The 25,792-nt window shown below is 32.5% G+C and overlaps 1 protein-coding gene across 1 annotated transcript; it reads right to left on the reverse strand.

Annotated features, from left to right (window-relative positions):
• Nucleotides 1-1,040: 1,040 nt before the first annotated feature.
• Nucleotides 1,041-18,486, reverse strand: LOC143069854 (gamma-aminobutyric acid receptor subunit rho-3-like). Its single transcript, XM_076244658.1, has 9 exons — nucleotides 18,367-18,486; nucleotides 17,467-17,525; nucleotides 16,230-16,285; nucleotides 14,177-14,241; nucleotides 11,822-12,057; nucleotides 7,445-7,527; nucleotides 6,283-6,291; nucleotides 5,894-6,034; nucleotides 1,041-1,045 (listed from the first exon to the last, which is right to left on the reverse strand). Exons 1-9 carry the CDS (start codon nucleotides 18,469-18,471, stop codon nucleotides 1,041-1,043), a joined length of 759 nt encoding a protein of 252 aa, XP_076100773.1. The 5' UTR covers nucleotides 18,472-18,486.
• Between the last annotated feature and the right edge of the window lie 7,306 nt (nucleotides 18,487-25,792).

Below are 25,792 nucleotides of genomic sequence, written 5' to 3' on the forward strand. Positions count from 1 at the left end.
AACGAGTATTCCTGTGTTTCATGAAAACGAGTGTTCCTGTTTTTAATGAAAACGAGTGTTCCTGTCGTTTATGAAAATGAGTGTTCCTGTCTTTAATGAAAACGAGTGTTCAACTTGGCCTCTGGATGTGTTTTTGATTTGTTTCAATTTAACTGGTTTCTTATTCTGATTCAAACAAAGAGTTCTCTGAATGACATTATCAAGATGCTTGATTTCTTAATTAACACCATATTTGTTACATTTGAAGGACGAGTCAGTGTATCAATACTCAATCTGAATTCCAATGGCAACTAACATTGTTCTTCTGCTTGTCGACTTTATTTATATGAGGCAGACTTTTTACATGAGCTTGTTTAATTTCAAACATTACCCTCAATCACCTTCCGATATATATATATATATATATATATATATATATGATGCATTCTCGATAAATTATTTAAAGTTCGGTGAACAATTTGAACCTGATATTAGAGAAACAGGTGATACAATAATTGGTGCTTACATATAACTTACATATAGAAATTGACACCGATGGTCGGTTGAGAAGAGAAATGAACTACTGTAACAATGTTTTTCAATTTGATGTAGACTAGTAGCATTCCACCAATACCACTATATCTCCAAGTTGATGCTATAATCAATAGTATTAATACCCTATCCCTATAAAGTGTTGTTGCTTACAAGGAAGATATCAAACAAAGGATTCAAAGTGGCCAGGTTGAAGTCTCTTTTAAAAATAAAGGAACGTCCATTTGATAATCCGATAGAGGAGGTTTTCCCGGTCTAACTATAATTCATTTCAATCTGATCCTATACCTGCTTTTTTTTTTAACCCGGCAAAATATACTGACCCTTCTGGCGCACCGTAAAATATCGTCGGGTTTTGTCTTAGTGTTAATCAATATAAAAACAAGAAACGAAAAACACTTATGAACCACATCAACAAACGACAACTACTGGACATCAGATTCATCACTTAGGACAGGTGCAAACAATTGCAGCAGGATTAATCGTTTAAATGGTACCAAACATTCTCCCTAATCTGAAACAATAATGTAACATCACAAGATAGAAAGACACACTTTAAAATATCAATTGGAATGACTTAACTCAATCAAAAAACATAGTAACATAAATGAACACACACTGAACGAATAAATTTGATCTATGATACAATGTAAATACAAAATTAATAAAAATAAGGGATGACTAATTAAAGTAAAAGTATTATACCGCTGTGAAATGATTAACAATTTCAAAAAAAAATCAACTTTGAAAAAAATTGCGTCATATTATTCACAGATAAATGAAAATAATTCTGTTGTTAAGTATAATTATTTTTCTGTATGTATAATCTTCCGTTTAGGAATATCAAGAAATTTCTTCTATATAAAAAATATGTATATTTTATTTAAATTGCCTACTTGGTTGTTGTTTTAATTTTCTTTGACTTCAACCAAAATTCTCTTCACATGTTAATGGTCAAATACTAGTGCAGAAGAGGCAGGCGATACCAAATATAAAGAGACAATAAAGAATCATAAGTCGAATATAAACCGGCCATACCCACTTTACAATACCATAGCAGACTTGTTTTTGTACTGTTATGAATCACAGTTTATGATCAAACTCAGAAAAGACCCGTCGAAATTGCATTTAACTGATAAATTCAACAACACTTTAATACCGTTATCTTGATGATATTTTTTCGTTAAACAATCAAGAATTTTCTCCATACACTGCTGAAATTTACCCAAAGGAACTTACTTTAAATAAATCTAATTTAAACGGTAATCGAATAAAAAGAAATCTAAGTGTACCTCTGATTGCGTCCGATCTGGTTCTGCTAATTTTAAATATGTTGGCCTCGAGTGACACTGAAGAGACATATATTGTCGAAAGGCCATCTGATTAAGTACAATTTGTACCGTTAATGTTTTGAAGAACACTAAAAAAACCTTACTTTTTATGTCACAAAATATGCCTTCATAAGCATACTATGAAAACTGGAGATTCTAACATCGATTTATTGTAAGAACATAAGTACAAACCCTGGTGAAAAATACAAACATACTTTCCAATAAGATACATGTTTTTCAACATATTGTTTGCCCCTTTTCATGTGAAGATGTGGTATGAGTGTCATTGAGACAACTCTCCATCCAAGTCGCATATAGTTTTGTAAAAGAAAAACCATTACAAGTCAAAATGCATAAAGGTGGTCCAATAAACAATATTAAATGTAATAAAGATGAAAATAAATGCCACCATACACATTTTATCTACAGTGTCCGGTGTAATGCATGGTGGTCTATGTCTTTTTCGTCTACGGCCTAGGTCTTCTGGGTCTAAGTCTCCACTCAAAGGTTGGACTTGAATACGTTTTACCATATTTTTACTCTATAAAAAAAAAATGCAGATGTTTTAATAATATAAAATGTTTAAGCATTGATGGAGGCAACTAAATATTTATCCCGTTTTGTTTAATTGTAAGGTATTTCTCGTTGTAGTCAGTGATGGTTCTACACGAAGTAAGATTTTTAGTTACCACAAACAAAATTTGAATCTTTGATTCCCGTTTTTGTAGACAGCGCTTTGTGAGCATTATTACATGTGGTGCAGTCATGGATTACCGTATTTTCGCACACAAATTACAACATGTGTAGAAACTATGGAATATTTCATTGTTTCTTAAAAATTGATACATGTGTAGCATGCTATGGAGTATGTAAGCACTTCTTTCGACTATTTTTATCATTGTACAAAATGGAGATCAGCCATTGTTAAAACATTTTGGTTTTGTCTCGCTTAAATCTGTCTTTCAACTCGATTTGTGTTTAAGATACCATTGTCATTTCCGCAATCCTGTCCTCTTTTCCTCGTACTTGAGCAACACACGACAAGTACCACATGTGTAACAGGATTTACTCACCCTTTCAAAGCATCTTAGATTATCCTTTGAATAAAAGATGTTCGGGTCGATCTTGATTAGATTACCCTTAGTTTTGAATAAAAGGCGTTCGTGTCGATCTTAGATTATTCTAAAATGTGTTCGTGTCGATCTTAGATTACTCTTAGTTTTGAATAAAAGGTGTTCGTGTCGATCTTAGATTACCCTTAGTTTTGAATAAAAGATGTTCGTGTCGATCTTGATTAGATTATCCTTACTTTTGAATAAAAGATGTTCGTGTTGATCTTGGATTACTCTTAGTTTCGAATAAAATGTGTTCGTGTCGATCTTAGATTATTCTTAGTTTTGAATAAAATGTGTTCGTGTCGATCTTAGATTACCTCAAGATTTGAATAAAAGAATGGTTTTGTCTCACTTAAATGTTCGTGTCGATCTTGATTACCCTTAGTTTTGAATAAAAGGTGTTCGAGTCGATAGTAATTAGATTACCCTTACTAATAGTTTTGAATAAAAGGTGTTCGTGTCGATCTTAGATTATTCTAAAATGTGTTCGTGTCGATCTTAGATTACCCTTAGTTTTGAATAAAATGTGTTCGTGTCGATCTTAGATTACCCTTAGTTTTGAATAAAATGTGTTCGTGTCGATCTTAGATTACCCTTAGTTTTGAATAAATTGTGTTCAAGTCGATCTTGATTAGATCACCCTTAGTTTTGAATAAAAGATGTTCGTGTTGATTTTAGATTACTCTTAGTTTCGAATAAAATGTGTTCGTGTCGATTTTAGATTACTCTTAGTTTTGAATAAAATGTGTTCGTGTCGATCTTAGATTACTCTTAGTTTTGAATAAAATGTGTTCGTGTCGATCTTAGATTACCTCAAGATTTGAATGAAAGGTTTGGTTTTGTCTCACTTAAATGTTCGTGTCAATCTTGATTACCCGTAGTTTTGAATAAAAGATGTTCGAGTCGATAGTAATTAGATTACCCTTACTAATTAATAGTTTTGAATAAAAGGTGTTCGTGTCGATCTTGATTTAGTGTTATGTGCAGTTGTTCTTGGTGCTTTTTATTTCTTCAAAGGTTCTTTAAATCGGTCACAGTCTTATATAACCTTTGTCACAAACAAACGCGTTTTTATTTGAAAATCTCCCATTCGGTCAAGTTTCAGGGTTAGGAAACTTACATTAAATAATTGGTGCCTTAGGGTTAGATAAGAATTAATAACCTATCCACTATAGTGTGAAGCCTTTAATAACCAACTGAAACAACTTATTTACGTAATTAATAGAAGTAAAACATGTCACATGTCAAGCAGGATCTTTAAACCCTTCCGAAGCACCTCAGATCGCCAAAGTTTTTGGTGGGGTTTGTGTTAGTGTTTTATTTTGTGTTTTGTAGGTTATTTTGTGGTGGCATCGTCAGTTTGTTTTCGACTATTGAACTTATAAATACCTTTATATATTCCCCCTTCTCGTTGATTAAGTTTAATGGAAGTGGCACCATAGAAATATAGATACTGTATATGTCTTGTTTCTATTTATACAAATTGACTAAATAGCTATACTCTAACCTGCATAGATACTGCCGATGAAGATGATGGAGTAACCGTCAGTTCTTGACTTTGTGCTTTCTTCAGTTGGATGTTAATATACATGTTATGAACAACGAGGAACTCGATGAATGCTAGTATGTTCATACCGAGGCAAAATGCATTCCATACTACCAAAGGTTCTAACTCCACAATATCCGGAAAGACAATCATTACACCAACCATCTGTGTGACGGTGAGTGTAAAAGCTACTGAGACAATACGGATACGGGCTGAAACCTCCTTAAAATTGAGCCAGAATCCCAACCATAACATGAATATTATCGCACTGCTCGGTAGATATACTTGAACAATAAATCCTTTGTAGACCTGCTCGACTTCAATGTTAAGCTGTATACATGGTCTTAGTTCTAAAAACATAAAACTGTTGCTTTACTTTGAAACAAATAGAATGTTGTGTCAAGGCTTAACTTGGAAGAACACACATAAAAAAAACGCAAAAAAACCCTTACACATGTATGTATATTATCCATTTTTTTGGGCTATCACAACGGTTTATTACATACACCTTTACTGCTTATCAATGACATTGTAGAATTTCACAAATATTGTACAGAATGCTTTCGATACTGCATACCTGCACTGTTTATCAGAAACATATTGTAGCAAAAGTGATACACATGTAAATTGTATAGTACCTTTGATAAAGATATCTATTATACTAGTCATTTCAAATTGTGAAATCAAGCAGCACATTGTATTTTGTCATTTTTGTTAAAGTATGATATTTAAAATGAATTGCCACAAAAAAAAAAAAAAAAAAAAAAAAACATTTGAAAGCATCAAAGAATCACTTGGTTTAGAGCCAGAGAGTTCCACTTCCCAAATGATCTAGTGGTGCGCATTATATTATTTGTAATCACTTTATATCTATAAATCTTTATATACAATATGAAACAGTTAGGCAGCAACCATTTGATTTTCTGGGGGGGGGCTATGGTTTTTTTTTCTGTACAAACTTTTTTTTTCGCCTTCCGCGAAAAACAATCTATTTTTTTCGCGACAAGTCGAAAACAATTTTTTTCTTTCAATTTTAGCATTACATATAGTGGAAGCTGAGGGTGAAACAAACAATTTTTTTTTCTCAGAATCAAAAACAAATTATTTTTTTCTCCAAAAACTGGAAACAAACTTTTTTTTCCAAAAAAAACCATAGCCCCCCCCCCCCCAGAAAATCAAATGGTTGCTGCCTTATTTGGATCTTTAAAAAAATCATATTGAAGTTGATTAATCGAGAAAATTTTAGGGAAAAAACATTCTAAAATGAAGAAAAGTTAAGGAAAGTTAAGAAGGAAGAATATGGTTTTAAACATCGTTCGCATATCAGACTATTTCAGATATTTCAGTGAGTATGATATATCTATATTTACCATTCGGTGATATTTCACCCCCTTCACATTTTTCTGTCATGGTGTTGGATATTTTTGAAACTAATGACACATAATCTTTTGAGAAAGTAACAGGAGGGTTATAGAACCAGTCAAGATCCATTTCTTCTTCACTATAGGCGTCTGAAAATAAAAAAGCAAAAACATTAGAAAAAAATCAATCGCTTTAAAACTTCACTATAGGCGTCTGAAAATAAAAAAAGCAAAAACATTAGAAAAAAATCAATCGCTTTAAAACTTCACTATAGGCGTCTGAAAATAAAAAAGCAAAAACATTAGAAAAAAATCAATCGCTTTAAAACTTCACTATAGGCGTCTGAAAATAAAATAGCAAAAACATAAGAAAAAATTCAATCGCTTTAAAACTTCACTATAGGCGTCTGAAAATAAAAAAAAAAACCAAAAAACATTAAATAAATTAATCGCTTTAAAATTACGAGGCTAGGATTCAGAGGTACCAATTATATCAATATTTTTTTTTTTTGTCTTTATAATGTTGGTGTTTTCATTGGATTCAAGTATTTTCTTTATTGAATAATTATTATAACATGATGATATTAAGCTCGTCGTCTATAACGAATTTATATTTTTCACAATATTCCTTTAGTTATAAATTAAAATCAACAGGTATTCGACTACCTAGTTATAAGAAGATGTAGTATGAGTGCCATGAGACAATTCTCCATCTAAGTCACAATTTATAAAAGTAAACCATTATAGGTCAAAGTACAGCCTTCAATACTGAGTCTTGGCACACACCGAACAGCGAATCCTTGAGCAGTTAGATATGTTCATTGTTATTAATTGTTTTCTTGATTTATTTATCTAAGTGTTATTGAATTTGAAGTAGTATCAGAATATGAAAAATAGCTCTTGGATCATTAGTTTGTGTCTTTAGTCTGAATGCGATTTTTTCTTTCTTCGTACCGTTCTGATAAGTCTAGTCGTTTACAAATATTTGTTTTCAGTATGTTCTTATGTTGGGCTGTTACACCTCTGTCCCATGTTAGGAGAGGTGGGTTTAGAGATCATAAACATCTTTAAGCTCACAACAATACATATATTATGCTTGTTCAGTATCAAAAGTTTGTAATCCGGTGGATGTCGTTTATCTTATTTGTTTTACAATTATACAACAATAAAGCAGGCCGTTGGATTTTTTAGTTGAATTGTTTTCTATTTTGTCATATCGGGACCTCTTATGTTAATGTAATTGTATTTCATTGTGTAATTTGATACACGAAAAGTCGTGCGATAATTCGTTTTAGAGTTCACTTTTGATCCCGTATGGATCCCCAAATTGTTAGTGTTAGTAGCAATCCATGGTTACTTATAATATCCACTTTATTTAGACTATGGTGGATAGTTGTCTGGCTATCATACCACATCTCCTTATCTTTTATTCAGGTGTATCCCAAAATTTTAAAAAGGGCCATAAAAAGGCAATTACAAGTACAGCAATTAATTGAGTCAAATTATTTTTATTTTCTTGAACTTATATATGACAACACTAGCTACTATTAAAACACTTACTACTCTGAAACTGTATACTACATATCTCGTTGGTCATTGGCACTTTAAACAACCTTAGTTTACAGTAAAACATCACAACATGCCTACAACAAATACTCGAATATTACAGGGAGTAAACAACCTTAGTTTACAGTAAAACATCACAACATGCCTACAACAAATACCATGCCTTATAATGCGTCCTATGTGTATGGGTTCTTCTCATGGTTGAAGACCATAAATCGTAACAGTAAAAGATGTATCTCATTTTATTTTAATTTTTGAAAAAACACCATTTTTTTCACCACATTTCTTGACACAATAAATTGATTTGAATAATTTACCCAATAGTATTGTTTCTTACAACTTGTGATCTTTTAGCATACACAATGTGTTTACTATAACAAAATTAACACTAGGAACTTTAACAAAAGCATATAATACCTATGAATCAATTGTCAGTAAAATCCAAACAAAAATGTTTTTTTTTTAAACGGCTGTGTTTTTTTACCCCTATTTAATTAATTTTTTTTTACAAAAATCAAATGAAACCTGTCTTTTTAGATTATTATACAAATTGAGCATAATAAAAATGCTTTGAATGCAATATAAATCGGTTATACAACAACACTGTGTCTAAACCACACCGTCAAAATTTGTTCGGACTCGATCGTATCTAACATCCGGCACAATGACGGAACATTAATAGACAGAAAAAGATAGGTTTCTACTTATTTTCTTATTTTTTTTTTATGATATCGAAGAATATATATACATATACAATTATTTTCTATTGTGATATGCAATATTTTCTACAACCGTTCTATATTAACGGAGAAATAAGTAAAAATGCACGTGAAAATGACGAATTGAGTGAACCTTGCCTCGAAATTGTTTAATTTCTCGTTAAATTGTTCACAGTGTACGGAAAGAAGGTACGGGAAGATAGATACTGACACGGAGATTGCAAAACTTGTCATTTAGAACATCTCAATATTTGTATTTCTGAGTATGGAACGAAAGAAATGGGTCATGTCAAAATGGAACTGGCCGGTTTTGTCATAGATTTCACAATGCATAACCCGGTTTGGTCAAATAAAAAAAATCATAATAGCATTACATTATAATTGATAATTTAACTTCAGTGTAAAAAGGAATTTTGTGACCGGGTCGTTGAAAACAAGTTCTTTCACAGGACAACGGCTTATTATTTATATGATCAGTCTCATATTCAAATAAATAATAAGCTAACAGTAGAATTCCTACTCTTATAGAACACAGATAATTTTAATTTTACTTTGCATTCAAAAATTTTTAACAGCAGAATAGATAGAAATGAAGATTATAACGCAAATTGAGGTTAAAGCTCTCAAATATGCGTTTTCTATATGAATTATGGAAAACATGTTTAAACTTGAAATTAGATTTTACGGTCTTAAAAAATCGGAACACACAATTGATATGTGATTTTCTCGTACAATAGGATGGACACCTTTATAAGTAATCTAATCATTCTATGTATGTAATGATCGTTAAAAATAAATCCTTTTAAGGATAAACGTTGATGCTAAGACAAATGTATATATGCATGCATAAACGACATAGAAAATGAATGTGTATAGGAAGTGAAGGATTACAACAACTATACATCATAGGTGGGGTCGGGGCGTGCAACCTATACGTCTTCTAGGTTCACCACTTATCTTATAAAGTGTATACCGAATTAAAATATTGTAAGAAATAAGAAAACAGGAACACCCGCGAAATCGGATTATGTGAGTTTGATTATGTTTATTATAAACATTCTCATTGATATTTTTAAACAAGCGAGACTAAGTGATTCGAATTCATAGCGTTTTGAACTATTTGTATAAAGCTGTATATGTCAAAAGTTAAAAGGTTTGACTGCAACATATACAAGTATGGAACAATACTTTTTGATGTTTTTAGCTCACTTGGCCCAACAGGAAAAGTATTTTGTTTTCATCATTTGGCACCGGTCGACCGTCGTTCATTATCTTTCAATACAATTTTTTACATAGATTTTCACATCTAAAATTACTAGGCTCATTTAACAAACCTTATCTAAAATCATATGTCTTTTTTAATTATAATTAGGGTATCTAGTTTTAAAAAGTTTACTGTGACCCCGCTTGTCAACCAAGATGGCCGTGATGGCTAAGAAATAAACAGGGGGGCATGCAAGTGTATGATGTCAATTATTTAAAAACAGCCGTAGACATAGACAATTCGAAAGGACCAGATGATAATCTTCAATATGTTGAGCTCTACCATTTGTCCATTTACTATAAAATTCTCACATTACTTCTTAAAGGAGTTATTGCATTGCCCTTAAATGACGAATTTGAAGTTCTTTTTATCAATTTCTATCTATTATTTTCAAACATATAAAAGTCATATAGCAAAAATGACTTTTTAGGAAGTCAAGAAGATATACAAATAAATCGACTTGGCCGATATCCTAATAAAACTTATTGACCTTTAACTAAGAGTTTTTTTTTCATTTCATTGCACTTTTACACGCCCGTCACAATTTTGACAGGATGTATTATTGTATACATCCGTCCGTCCGTCTGTCCTTCCTTCCATCCGTCCGTTCCTTCATTTATCAGTCATTCTGTCCGTCCGTCCGTCTATCTATCCGTCTATCCTTCTGTCCAGCGTAAACATGTCGCACCGTAACTTGACAGCTTATCTAGTTTTCATGAAACTTAACAAAGTTATTTCTTGAAATGGTCAAACGATCTGTAAACCTTTTAGTGAAAATCAAATTAAATCTTTTTGTGTTACAGGACTTTGTAAGTTAAACCGGAGTGTGTTTTTTTAACATGTCGCGCCATATATATCTCAAAAACGATTTATCATTATTGCATCAAACTTTATACACTTCTTAGTAATATAAATCTTAACTTCTGCATACATTTTAGTGATGTTTAAATTTTTTTTTATTAAGCGTTATATAGAGTTTTTTGTGTAAAAAAAAGGGGGGGGGTTCACATATTGCGATTTATCTCAAAACCTATATAAAAAAATATCATAATGTTTGCTACTGAGTATTTATATTCCATTTAAAATTAGTTTGAAGATCAGTGAAATAACGGTTACGCCTTGCATTAGGAAAATGTGTATTACTATAATTACCTATGTCCAGAAGTGCCCGTTTAAAATAAATTTAAACACGCCAAGTTTACTTTACAATAAATATATATATTTAAATTCTTTCGAAAGACAATGTTCAGATCCGTGTTAACGTTGCTTTTCATAAATTGTTGGTTTAAAAAAAATATAAAAAAACCGGGTGATATATATAGACGAAACCGGGTAATTGTGTAGCAAACAACAATGACAAAACCGGTGTATTTTAATTTGAAATGACCAATTTCTTTCGTTCCATACACATAAATACCAGTATTGAGATGCTCATAATGACTAGTTTTGCAATTTCCGTGTCAGTATCTATCTTCCCGTACCTTTCTTTCCGTACAATGTGAACAATTTAACGAGAAATTAAACAATTTCGAGGCAAGGTTCACTCAATTCGTCATTTTGAAAATATTGCATATCACAATAGAAAATAGTTGCATATGTATATATATTCTTCGATATCATAAAAAAATAAGAAAATAAGGAGAAACCTATCTTTCTTCTGTCTATTGATGTTCCGTCATTGTGCCGGATGTTAGATACCATCGAGTCCGATCAAATTTTGACGGTGTCGTTTTAATAGACACAGTGAACAATGGACGGACAAACCCATTGATTACTATAAGGCAACGATTACTATTATCGTCGGCAATGGTCAATCAGAAAAACGAGTCGACCTTTGAACAAACCTATGGATAGAACGACTCGGCAAGACAAACCCAACCAGTGGTCTTAGGTTCCGAAAGGGTAGGCATATCTTGCCAGGTCCATCTGTCGTGTTGCGCTTGGCGAGTAATGAATTATTATTACAATTCGGTGTTGTCATGATTGTGGAAAAATTGATGTAATTGTGGTTAGTGCAATTGGAAAAGATAAAACTTGTTTGATGAAAAAAAAACAAGATACATATCTCGTCAGCCTAAAGTTTTGCGCATACATTATTATTATTATTATTATTTTTTTTTAACATAAAAACAGTTGAAAAAGGCAGAGGGCAACAATACGAAATCAATACGAAACTAAGATACAATGACTGTAATACGTGTTGATCTTATTTCAAAAATCTGGTCCACTTTTTTGGATTAAATGAAAGTACATATTTATATATTTGTCGTGTGTTTTTTATTTGGAAGATGATTGATGATCTAAGGACTATATTTTTCATTCAAAGACTTCAACCTATAACCTCAAAAAGAGTTTTGGAGAATGACACTTGGAACAATCAAACTTAACTGTTTTGATAACAGTAATGTGCCATTTTCGTAAATTCTAATGATATCTGTCGGTTGATAATCTAGTATTCCTGACGGTACTTCATTGGTCATGTATACATCTGGCACCCAAATGAACTCAAAGTCTGGATCTGTACCATACATGTTGATATAGGTTTTGTGTGGATCTGTGCTGCCTTGTCGTATAAATCTATCGTCCTGCCATCGAAGGTTCATAGAATGGTGCATCTCTACACTCTGAAATAAGTGATTTCAAAGTTATGTTGAAGGTTACAAAATGTATTTATCAATACAAACAAATACCAAAGAGCTGATATATAAACATAAAATTTAATGCAGAAAAAATGAAGTAAGCATATAAGGAGAAGTATCTCTTTTAAAAAAAAGACTAGGATAATAAGATTTTATCGATATGTTACTGTATAATAAGTTATTCAAACTGATTTGTAGGTTAATTTTTAGATTTGATTGATAACTTTTAAAAGCTTTTTAAAAGAGGGACGGAAGATACCAGAGAGACAGTCAAACTCAAAAATCGAAAATAAACTGACAACACCATGGCTTAAAATGAAAAAGACAAACAGACAAACAATAGTACACATGACACAACATGGAAAAGTAGGTAGGTGTGTTTGAAATAAGTTCTTGTCATCGAAATGGTTTCAAAACCACTTTCTAGATTTGAGACTGTTTTGTATGACAGTTGTTGTTTTTCCACACAGTATATTGCATTTGGAGCATTTCATTTTAATACACATTACATAGCAATACATGTGTATTTGTCAAATACTGCATGCATGTTGTGGACGATCTAGCAACTCCGAAATGCTATCAAAAGACAAACAATAGTATATAAAACACAACTTTGAATACTAAAGACTGGAGAACAAAGCGTAACCGGAAAATTCGGCGAGAAAATTGTACTGCTACAGCCTAGTTTATAGCTCTAAGAAACAAATTCTCTAAATTAAATCAGAAATATCAAAAGTCATTACAATATAAAAAAAATAAGGAGATCTGGTATGATTACCAATGAAACAACTATCCAAAAAGTTCAAATGAAGTGGATGTTAGTATTTACTGGAAACCATACGCTCTTCAGCAATGTGACATAATCCATACCGTATAGATGGCTTTAAAAGATTTTATGAAATGAAAAATACTAAATCTAACAATGCAATTGAGAAAACTAACGGCATATAACAAAACAATTTACGAAAAATAAATATGACAGACTTGAACCAACGATAACAACTTTTTAAAACTACAGACTTTTAACTTTGAACATGAACAAAAAGAATGTGGCGCGCTTCAAAATGTTCATGAGCGCCCAACCTTCTACTAACCTTGGACAGGGGTGTTACAACATTAGAACCGACTATAAAACAGCTGAAAAGGGCTCAATTCATCAGATTGATTCAAAGCAAGAAAACATCTAACAAAAACACAGACCGGACTTGGAAGGGTGTTTACTCACCCCTTACAACAAAAAAGACATATAGTACAGATCTGAGATTGCTTGCAATTACTGACAGCTAGTTTAAAGCCAATAACAACAAATAAAAAAAAACATTCATCTAAGACTAAATTATCAATCAGTACACAGCAAAAATCCAAAGGATTTAGTTAAAAGACGTCATTAAGACTTAGAAAAATATGACCTTGGTCAATGCCAAAATAAAGATATCGACACATTGTAGTACCGTGAAAGGGCATATGTGTACAACAGTGACAGTATTAAGTCGGTTACCTATAAGAATAATTTCATTAAAAGGATTCATACGTTTTCCCGGATCGTATCTAAATTTCCCGTCTCGGTTAACATCACCGTAAAATTCAGGATGTGCTATTCCGTTTAAAACGAGTTTTCTACCGGTACAGCCAAACATGTAAACCTAATTTGTGTACCTAAAAGATGAATTTAATAAAGGTTTTAAGTAATTTTGATAACGAAATATCGACATTTTTAATTGACCATTAATATTTAGATTATGGGCATTGAAATCCAAACGTACTACAGACACGATCATAACGAACGAATTGGGATGTATAAACACCATAAGACGGTGCCAAAGGAACATCACCGTTCATAAAAAAGGGAAATTAAACAATATGGAGAAAAAAATCATTCCTTTTGTTTTACATTTATGCATAGACTTTTTGGTTTTAAATTAAACTATATAAATTAAGGAAAGATCTTTAATGTAGTTAGATCGTTCAACAGAATATTAACAGTATAAAGTAAGATTACTTTTATTTTTATTGTCTGACAAAGTCTAAGTATAATAAAAGATAAATCATCTGCCTAAATTTTACTGGTTATTGTAAATCCAAAACGCAGTATAAGGACTCCTACCATTGCCATTGCGTCTGCTATTACTTGGCTCAGTTCTAACTGTAACTTTACAACCACTCGACTACCTGCAAAAATGATAAAAACTGGATAATGTTTCAAACTTAGTAGAAATGTATACATAAGTTTGAAAAAGAAATAATTATTGAATACAGTATACATGTATGTCGGACTCAGAATGACGCTCGGTCTCTTTTCTACGTCCAATTTGTAATTCAGTGGTGGACGTGAAGCCAGCGATTTGATTCGAAGTCTATTTTTTTGTTCTCTAAAAGACGTCCAATTTGAAACTCTGTATCACCCGACAGAAGTCTAATATGAGTCTTTATACATTCTTTTCTTTTCTATTTGATGTTATCTCACCATATGTCTTATAATATTATTATGTATGTCTATGTGTTTCTGTGTACCATTGTATCAACATAGGTTCTTCAGAATAATATATATATATATATATATATATATATATATATATATATATATATATATATATAACTCGTCTAAACATCAACCCAACAATGTTAGATCTGTAAATTTGCTTATATATATATATACTTAGTCTAATTAATGACCAATATTTCCTAAATTGTTCTAAACAACGTGATTACAAATACAATGTAATAACAAACGAGATTATCAGATCAAGAAACATGTATCAACATTGTTTTTTTTACATTGAGTGGATTGTTTCCTCGGTAAATTAAGGAAGCTGGCTTGTAATATTTTGGAATTTTGGTCAGATTTTCGGAATCCTCTGGTTTTATCCATTGGAATGCATTAACAAATTTTGCCCGGTGACCCCCATTTTTCTTTTTATAATTCTTTTACATGTATAGTTTCAAGCTGTCTGTTGAAGTCTTTTAAAATTTTAATAACTTTTTAATAGTTTTTGAGGACTTTAACTTGTCAATGATAAAGCTATGGAAAGTCAAGAGAGAATATTTTCCCGCCAAAATTTCAATGGCTAATATATCGAAAACGAGCACGGCGACCTTTATATGTTTTTTGCTCTATGGATTCCTTAATTAATCCCCTATCAATATAAACTAGTCTTTTGAAAAGTTATTTACTTTGAAACTGAGAAGCGAACTCCCTTAAAACCATAGCCCCCCCCCCCAGAAAATCAAATGGTTGCTGCCTTATGTGTTAGCACGATTAAAATTTGACTCAGCTCAGTCTAGTTCAAAGCAAGTTATTTTTCATATTTTATTAGCGTGTTATGCCTCAGAATGTATTTACTATCATTTCAAAACAATTTACAATATTCCTCATGATTTGAAAATGAAGACATCAAGATCGTGGTAGCAATGCAATCTACATGCACCAGACAAAGATAATATCGTCACACTAAGAGAACAGATAAGATCCAAAATTTATATTAGTATTTGATCCCTAAAAGTAATAGAAAAGTAAAACATATACTGACATCAATCCTTCTTGTAACTGGAGGTTCAGACTATAGGACACTCGGTTTGTAGAAGTTACATTGTGCATCTTCCTTTTTGGTTTTATCGGACATTTCTGGAAATGCTTGGTTTTCTCTAAACAGGGTTTGACTGTGTCATTTATTTAAGAAAAGATATACCCATATTGTTTCCATAACTCTTTATCGAGACCTTTAATAGAAAATTTTCTCATAATCTTCACTACAGAGTAACTGTGCTCTCCTTATTATTTTTTATCATTTTATTCTTGCGGTTGCACTCTGATTTTGCCGTTAATTTATTTGCTTGGAATACATATATAACATATTTGAAATATTGGCATGATTTATAAATTAGGTTTCAGATTGACATAATTTTGGTTTGAAATATCTCCAGACAGGTGCACAGGATGCGCCAAATTTATTTAGTGTTTTGTTTTCATAATGTGAGTTTAGATTACTGCTTCTAAACTGTTTCCAAACAGGTCAAATTATATTTGCCTATAACAAACTAGCCCGAGGCGTCCGAGAGAAAATGCTCAGAAATAGGTCCCGATTTGAAAAATTGGAAAATAATTAAAATATCCTTAATAGAGCATCATTAGCATTAATATTCAAGGATTGATTGCTTACCATTATTATTTGGAATCACCATAAACTCCTCTGTTATGTTGAACCATTTTTGGCACCTTTAAACAACATTCATGAAAAAACGTTATACTAATGGATAAAGACTACTGTAACGGGGTACATATAAGTTCAAATCTTAAAGGGTTTTATTTGATCTAGGAAAACACCTAAGTTAACTTAAGATGATACGCATCTGTAAGGTTTCTGTAAATTCATAGTAAACATAAGGTACAATAAAAAAGAAAATGTTGATATGATTTTTATACAGTAGTGAGAGGATTTTATCTGATTACTATGAAAGAAATATATAAATATCTTATCTTTTCTTTTTTTCTAAAGAGGGCAATTAATTTTAATAAAACATGAAAAGTGTCATTTTATAAAATTATCCACACGCAGAAACACTTTCTGAAAATGTTTGGTAGTTTTGAAATGAAATGTCAATTGCATCTATTTTTCGTCATCAAATTGAAACCTTTTTACTGCTTTTCTTTGGAAATATGGATTTCGGTTCCTTTACTGGTTTTAAATGGACAAAATCTGAATTTTTTGTTGATAAATGATAACACGTCTATGAAAATAAGGATACCTCATGCAGGTTGATAAATTTAGTGTCAGAAACTTTTTTTCTGAACATAAAACATTGTTATTTGTACAACGTAAATCGTTTCCAAGTTATATTACGGATATTTTGGTACGGTCCGTGTTTTTTTTTCAGAGATTGTGTCGGGCAATCGATTACAGTAAACTAATTAAACATTAATTTGTTGATATTATTACCCTGCAGCTGTGTTCTACAATGCAGTTGTGAACGATAGTTAGCAAAGAATTCCACCTGGGCTGTCTTGGACATGCAATGACGTGGTTCGTCTTAGAACTGCAGTTAGGTTGGTGGTCTTGTACATGCAGTGAGGTGGGTCGTCTTGGACTTGCAGCAAAGTGAGTCGTCTTGGACTTAGTAAGGTGGTCGTCTTGGACATTCAGTGAGGTGCTTTGTCTTTAACCTGCAGTGAGGTGAGAGTTTTTTGCTCCTTGTTGGGGACCTCAATATTACCGAAATTCAGAAGACCAACAAAAAAATATTCTTTTGATTTTGGTGTTTTCATAGACCTGAGTGACCTTGCCTTTTGAATTGATAGTAAATATACTTTTTTTAAGATGGCTTATCATGGATGCACGCGTAGTGATTTTGAGTTGTGAATTGATGGTAAATGTACTGTTTTTAATAAAGCTTACTTACGATATACATGTAATTGACAGTAATCCTATAAACACGTGGTAAATTGATACAGACATTCTCTGGAAATAAATTACAAGTTTGTTTCAGATATTAAGGATAGTAGGAATTATTATATCTTCTAACGGATTAGAATTCTCTATATTCGAGGCAGTAACTATCACAAAATCTATAATAGACAATTAGATAAAATTAATCTACTAACATAACAACAACAAAAACCAAACACTAGGCTGTTTAGTTTAAACATATTTATGTATAGTGGATTGGGAAACAAGTTATTGCAACTTATATAAATCCCCTTCCAATTTGCGTGTGCAAGTGCTGCCTTGTAGCCGTATTCTACAAGGGGGTCTTTCACGTGCAAGAGTTGTGTCTCTCTTTTAACAAGGGTCACTAATTTATCGTCCCTTTCCGACGGACATCATCATTTCTCAAGACCATTCTCGCAAATGGTGTAAAGGGAGAGCCGAAAATTCAGTCTCTGACATTTTCTCTCCGGAACGGGGATCGAACCAGGAACCTTTATGTTTAGTAGTCCGATGCACTACACCGCGGCACTCCTATTGGCTGTTTAGAACCATGTTGTTCATAAAAATTTTTTTAAATTAGTAACGTTTTGTTATTTATTTCAATTATTATTGCAAAAAAAGAAAAAAACTGTACGACAAACAAACTGTTCTCAACATTATAAATAACCATCGATGAAATATAGGAACATCGAAGCTCATAATTCTTCATTTCTAAATTTCGACCCAAATTGACTATTTCTTAACAGACGAGCTCCAAACATGGTAACTGGTATATTTATAGATAGGAGTTTATATTTCAATAAATCAGTTCAAATGAAAACCTCGTTCTGACATGTAAGGCTATAATGAATAAAATGAAATTTAGACTTACCAGAATTGCTGCTGTACATGGCGGTGTCAGCTCTTTAAGTAACCACAAACTTTCGGTGATTGGTATTATAAACATTAAAAGATATTTGCATAATGCATAGTCCATATTATTATGCACCCAATAGAAATGACTTACATGACATTACTATGTACTCAGCGTTAGATTTATGTGCTATTGTGTTTTACAGTATGATTTTCAGTGTGTTAACAGGATGGTAATTAGTTTATAGCGATAGTTTATCAGATCAGATCAACTTGCACTTTATATTCACGTAGTCATAGAGGATATAATTTCTTTTTTAAAACAAATCTGTTTTGCACGTAAACGTTGCAATAGTTTGTATAGGATATAATTCTTTTATAAAACAAATCTGTTTTGCACGTAAACGTTGCAATAGTTTGTTGATAGAAGTCGCTTGCATTCTATGGATAAATTGACGTCAGGGATAGGGAAAAACATGTTGCCGCCTGACTTCATATTTCGAGTATTACATTTTGTAAGCCATTTTAACAAAATATATCAAACGAGTGGCTGGTGAACAATAATGTTTATCCAATTCTTAAACCAATGCATGTATATATCATAAACGTAGTCTTCTGTTCACGCTTTTTTCATTTTTTACGCATCAATATCGTATTTAAATCGTCCAAAAAAAATATCTGTGTGTTACACAGCTGCTTTTGCATTGGTACTATTCCAGTAACAAAAACTTTAAGTACTGGAAATCTACTTTTGATATTCAGTACTATCTAGGTACTTGTATTTCACTGTGTGTGAGTTGTACTTGAATTTTTAATACTACAGATTTTTGGTTACACCTTAACATATTCAGCATTCTCTAATATTAAAAGTAAATTTCCAGTACTTCCGATTTTTAGTACAGAAAAGTATCTATGCAAAAGTAGCAGTGTATGATGTGAAAATATTGCAGCTTACTAAATGACGTGTTTTGAAGCCGTAGTTTAGCGATTGTCACTTTATGTAAACAATCAACAAAGAAGCATGGATATTGAGCACGTGTATAACATGTGCAATACGATAATCATAGTTTATTTCTTTGACAGATCCATGCGTATTGCGATCATCGAGATTTTATGAAAACGACACGCTGAGCTCACTGCATACGAAAATATATCGAGGAATTGATTAATGGAAGCAAACAATTAAAAAAAAGTTCTAAAAATTTGGACTAATAGATTTTTCACGAGAAAAAAAGTATATGTACATAAGTTTTATAATAAAAAGTAGCCATTTACTCAGATTTAGTTATAAAAAAACATATGCATCATTTTTTTTTAATTTGAAGTTTCATATGCCTTTAAGTAGCTAGATCAAAGTAAAATAAAATAAAATAAATGTCCTGATACTAAATTGAGATTTCCCTCGATGAATATTTTATCTTATTTCATTATAGCTTTTATTTTCAAATTTTTGGTCGGGATGTTTCGGCTAACACATTTTCATGTCTTTGCTTCCTGTGAAGTATTTTATATTTTTTTCATTTGATAAATGAATTATGTTTTGATCCTTGATATCCTCTCTCTCTCTTCTAAAGATTTATAATAAGTAGCATATAAGAAATTTTGAAAGTATAAATGAAGTGAAAAAAATCTAACAGAATGTGACAAGATTATTGACGGGAAGGAAAAATATGTAGTTATGTATGCATACTGTTATAATGCCCATAGATAAAAAAACAATTGTATTGTCGGGAGTAAAACTGGAATTTTAGCACGTTTCATTTATTTTCTTTCAGTTAATAAAAAAACCGTCTTAATCAATTAACAATTGCCGTGTGCACGAGTTGTGTTCTAAGGATGTTATTCACCGTGTTCTCGTGATGTCATTCACCGTGTTCTCGGGATGTCACTCATCGTGTTCTCGGGATTTCATTTCCCGTGTTCTCGGGAGATGTCATTCATCGTGTTATCGGGATGTTATTTACCGTGTTCTCGGGATGTCATTCACCGTGTTCTCGGGATGTCATTCATCGTGTTCTCGGGATGTCATTCACGGTGTTCTAGGGATGTCATTCAACGTGTTCTCGGGATATCATTCACCGTGTTCTTGGGATGTCATTCACCGTGCTCTCGGGATGGCTTTACCTGTTCTCGGAATGTTATTCACCGTGTTCTCGGGATGTCATTCACCGTGTTCTCGGGATGTCATTCTCTTATGATCAAAGTTTTGGAAGACAAAATACGAAAGACATGTCAAAAGCAGCCTAAACAGATCACCAAATATAGTGATTACAAGGCGATTTGAATGTTAAGCTAGGTTCACACTGCCTATCAGATTAAGCCCGATCAAGACAAATTTCGTGATCGGGAGACTGGTCTGACTCAATCGACACTGATGTTCGCGATAGTCTTCCCTACTCGTCATCGATCTGACTATCTACCCGAGAGTTTTTGACACGTCAAAAACAATCGAGTAAGGACCGAGAAGCAAGTCACTCGAGAAGAGATCGAGAATTCGTCGAGTAGCGGTCGAATTGATCGGGAAAGGATCGTGTAGAAATCGAATTTGGTCAGAATACAACAAAATTTCTGATCAGTACTCGATCATTTCGACCTTTGCTCGACTAATGTCCGATCATTTCCAGATTAACTCGACCAATGTCCGATCGCTTCCAGATCACTGCGACTTCTATATTTATTTTACCCCAGACCAATACCCGATCCCTTCGCGACAACATTCGACCACTCTTCGATCTCTACTCGGCCATACACGAGAACAAATGACTGCTACACGATACCCTAAACGTATGTGCAGATCTGATTAACTCTCATAACTCTGTCTCTGCAAAAATATATTGGCAACATCATATTTAACTGTACAAAAGTTCATCTATGTGCAGTACGTGTCTTTACTTTTGCAAGGAGAGGTAACATTTTAAAAGAGAGGTAAAAGAAACCAAAGGAACAATCAAACTCAAAGGTCGAAAACAAAGTGACACAGCCATAGCAAAAACAGAAAACCGACGAGAAGACAAACAGCAGTCAACATAACATAGAAAACTAAAAACTTAGCAACACATAACCAAACAAAAACCTGAGATCAACTTAGGTGTTCCGGAAGGGAAGAATATCCTGCAATGTTGGCACCGGCTGATTAAAGTAATTGTGCAATAATAATCATTATTAGACTGCTGATGACTAAGTTATCTTTCGAAGTTGGTTTATAAGAACATAGATCAAGATTATATTTACCTGTTTTATGGGCTATTTTCTGTTTTGTCTGTCCGTATTTTTCGTTTGTCCAGAAATGTTTGTACTAGTATAAACAAAGAAGATGTAGTACAATTGCCAACGAGAAAGCTCTTCACAGAACACCAATTGACATAGAAATGATTAATAACAACTATAGGTCAAATTACTGTCAATTTGCTTTTTCATTCGAACCTTTTTTACGTAATTTCACACAAAAGGGAGACACATATTTTTTTTTATTTGGAGCGAGTTTCGTTCTTACACTAACGATACAAACAGTTCAGCGAGCACACGTTTTGATCATTTGTTTCTAACATACTTTTGCAAAGTTTGCATAAACTTTGACAAACTATATACTCGCTGCTAATGCGTCTTCTGTTTGTCGTTTGTCGTTTTTTTAGTTCAAACGATGCATTTCTTTCTAACTTTAACAATAAATCAATTATCTAAATAACTCAAAATATTGTCTAAAATTACTCAAAAATGACCAATAAAACTACCATTACATATCAGTGTCCACTATGAGGAAGTTTTTGTTAGCATTGGGTTCCTCTTTGTTAAGTTAGTGCAAGTCTCTCATACTGCCCACATGTGGTCGGCATGTCAGCCACTGCCTCACTTAGATTTCTCGACGCCCGTTGCTGTCTACACCTGCTTGTTCGTCTTCTTTTCACTCTCCAAGCTCCGTTACAGCTATTTACCTGTCTCTCTGAGCTCTTACCACCTTGCCCACAAATCCAATTGCTTTATTTCTATATAGATATTCTAAATGTATGATTTTATTCGGACCTTCTACTGAATATAACCAAATATACGGAAAATGTGTCCATACCATACCCTAGCTAGCATATATAACATTATAAAGGGTCATTACTCAAGAACGGCCACCCAAATTTGCATTTGAACTGTGTTTTATGGAAATAATCATTGTGTATACGGCGTTTCATAAAAATTGGTTGAGGCAAAATAAAATATGTAAACGGAAACTAATATTGTTTGGACGTACGCACATACGTACATTTTGTACGGACGGACAAGGGTAACACGTAATGCGACGGGGAATAAAAGTTTCGGACGTTTTTATACTAAAATTGTGCATACTCGACCAATTTCCGATTATCCCTACGACCCATATACGATCAAGTCGGTCTGGTCTGGTCGAGATCAGACTGAGATCGTGAAAAAATTGATTTGGTCTAGCTAGTCGAGTAAAGATCGTGAATTGATCGGAATTATCGAATAAGTATTCATTTTGTTGTCGGGATAGAGTCCTGATGGGGTAGTGAATTGTCAAGTTAAGGTCATGTACAGTCGGATGGTTGTCGGGTAGAAGTCGTAAATAGGCCCGATCAAGAATTTGGTTGAGCTTGGTCGTGGAAATTTGGACAATCGGGTTCATCGAGTTGATCTGATCGGCAGTGTGTACCTAGCTTTACAGAACAGAATGGGTTGTTATGAAAACTAATGATAAACCACAAGGCAAGAGATCCATTTAAAACTAAGTCCGATATCAAGTTTAGGAGGCAAAACATGAGCAATGTAAACTTTTGAGAGCGCCACAACGAATAGGATGATTAATGCATGTAGATGTTAATTCGAAATTGAACTCCAGTCCACTGGGATATATGAGCTGCGATCACTAGCTGAACCGTGGGTTATTGAGTACACCATCAGTGGATATGCAAGTGAAATTAGGAAGTTAGGAAGATGTCTTTGCAATGCCGATTACCATTTCCTCAGGTACAATGACACAAACATAAAAAAATGATGTTTTTCTTGCCTATGACTTTTGCTGTACACGTTCCAAAAAGATAAATCAATCTGTGTTGACGATGGAAATGTGAACAATGCAACCGAATCATTCCATAATGATATATTTACTGCAATTAAATATTGAAGAATTTACAGTCAAAAGTCTTTTTAAAACATTTAAAACTTTTATAATTTTAAACATTTGAAAATTAAATTTTTAGTTGAATACTGTTGATTCATCATTATTTGTTCGATACCAATTTGGGAACAGATTAACCACGAATTTGAATATTCAACGAATGCCGCCGTGGTGTAGTGGTTAGTGCATCGGACTGCTAACACAAAGGTTCTGGTTCGATTCCCGTCTGGGATGAAAATTTCAGGGACTGAATTTTCGACGCTCCCTTGACACCATTTGCGAGTATGGTCTTGAGGAAACGATGATAGATTTCGAAAAAGAGCAGGCTAATGCCGCTACAAGGCAGCACTCGCACCCGCAAAGTGGAAAGGGATTAATATAAGTTGCAAAACTTGTTTCCCAATCCACTATAATTAAATATGTTTAAACTAAAACTAAACGAATTGTAAATGTTCTATCATTTTATATGCTATCTTAGGCAAAACTACAAACTCACATATCCACGATAAGGCAAGTTTCTCGCAATCCACGAAAATTGATACCAACGAAAGGAAATGAATCCACAGTAATAAGTTGGATTAAATAGTTACATTGGAATATTGTAATGGAAAAATAACAGTAAACCCTACAAGGAACCTTGTAAAGTTTTAAAAAAAGCTCGTTGTTAAAATTATTTTCATATTTGATTTATGAACAATTTGAACGACTTTTAAAATTTACATATCTCTTATAAATTTATGTGTAATTGTTTAAAGTAGACAAATTTGATATACGGTGCAATGTACTATGTTTACATGATATTTGTTGTGTCCTCACATTTTGCACTATTCTAAGTATAATGATTACGCAATATTTGAAGGATAGGGAACAACGCAATATTTACACCATTTAGAACAAAGGATTCCCGGCTACCTGAAGTTGGTTATTTATGTTGTAGAGAAACAAAAGTTATCTCGCCCAATATATATTGTAGAACGTGTAGACAACTCTTATCTTGCACATTCAATATTTATTTTGATTTTATAAAGGCAGTTGCATAGGGAATGGCCAGAATTCAAAATCGTCAAAATAAATGAGACCATTTTTGTTGTTTTGATAAATTGCATTTATTATCGAATCAGACAAATATCCATCAAACTTAAAATGAAAGAATGTACATCTATCGTACGACCTTCAACCATGAGAAAACCCGTACCGTAATGTCGGCTATAAAGGTCCCGACAAGAAAAATATGAAACAAGTTAATTTAGAAAAAACAAACGGTCCAACCTAGTGACAGAAATTTATTTTAAAAACATGAACAAAAACAAACTCATTGCTGTAAATGAACTTTGAAGAAATTTCTTCCAAGAAGTAGTGGATTTTTTATATTGGATAAAATGAACCTTTTCATAGTGCTGTAAAAATAATTGGAAGAAATTTCTTCCAATATGTTTTTGAAATGAAATAACGTATTTGTTTTTATATACATAAACCTGATTGTAAATGTATTAAAAAGTAAAATCACAAAAATACTGAACTCAGAGGAAAATCAAATCGGAAAGTCCATAATCACATTAATTTATAGTAAGAAACCATTATATATAGGAACAAATAAAATGAATAGTTTTAGTTACATAATTTTTGATTGTTTTTTTGCTAAACTTTATTGAAGAGATTTCCGCTGAAGAAAGAAATAGGAGAAACGAAAACTTCATATTTCTATATGTATTGGTAGTGATTTTAACTGGTTTAATAGCACTTGGAAGAAATTTTTCCAACTGGAGAGAAGATACAAAATGACGTGATCAAGTTGTATTTATTAACCATAATTGTGATATTTTTTTTCAAATTAAGTACTTGTGATATATCTGTTGTTAAAAAATTGAAACATTAACACATTAACCTCATAAAATTTTCATGCTAATGGTGTATTTTTGTCCATTTACAAGAGAAGAAATTGCTTCCAACACCGATTTTATACAGAAACTACCAAATTAAAGGAGAATATTAGCATACGAATTTGAAAACAATAGGTTTTTTTGCGATAACAGCAAATTTTTACCTCTAAAAAGGACATTCTGGAATTTTCCTTTTTTATTTTGGACCGTCTTCTTTATAACAAAATAATTTACGAAAAACACATATCACATACATGAAGCAACAACAACCACTGAACGAGCTCCTGGTTTGGGACAGGAACATAGTGAATGTGGCGGGGTTAAACAACGTTCATTACTATTATCGCAAGAGGAAACAGGATTTCTGAAAACAGCACCTGACATCGTTGATATGAGCTGAACTTCTACTGTCCCCATATGTCAAAGAATCTTTTTTTTAATAG

Source organism: Mytilus galloprovincialis, chromosome 3 (genome assembly GCF_965363235.1).
Source record: "Mytilus galloprovincialis chromosome 3, xbMytGall1.hap1.1, whole genome shotgun sequence".
NCBI lineage: Eukaryota > Metazoa > Mollusca > Bivalvia > Mytilida > Mytilidae > Mytilus > Mytilus galloprovincialis.

Coding starts and splice junctions, on each gene's coding strand:
- LOC143069854 (XM_076244658.1), bottom strand. CDS start 18,471: ATGGACTATGCATTATGCAAATATCTTTTAATGTTTATAATACCAATC. Junction 16,286..17,466: donor CTGTCAATTACATGTATATC/GTAAGTAAGCTT, acceptor TGTTGTTTAAAG/GTGCCAAAAATGGTTCAACA. Junction 14,242..16,229: donor GGTGATTCCAAATAATAATG/GTAAGCAATCAA, acceptor TCATTTTTGCAG/GTAGTCGAGTGGTTGTAAAG.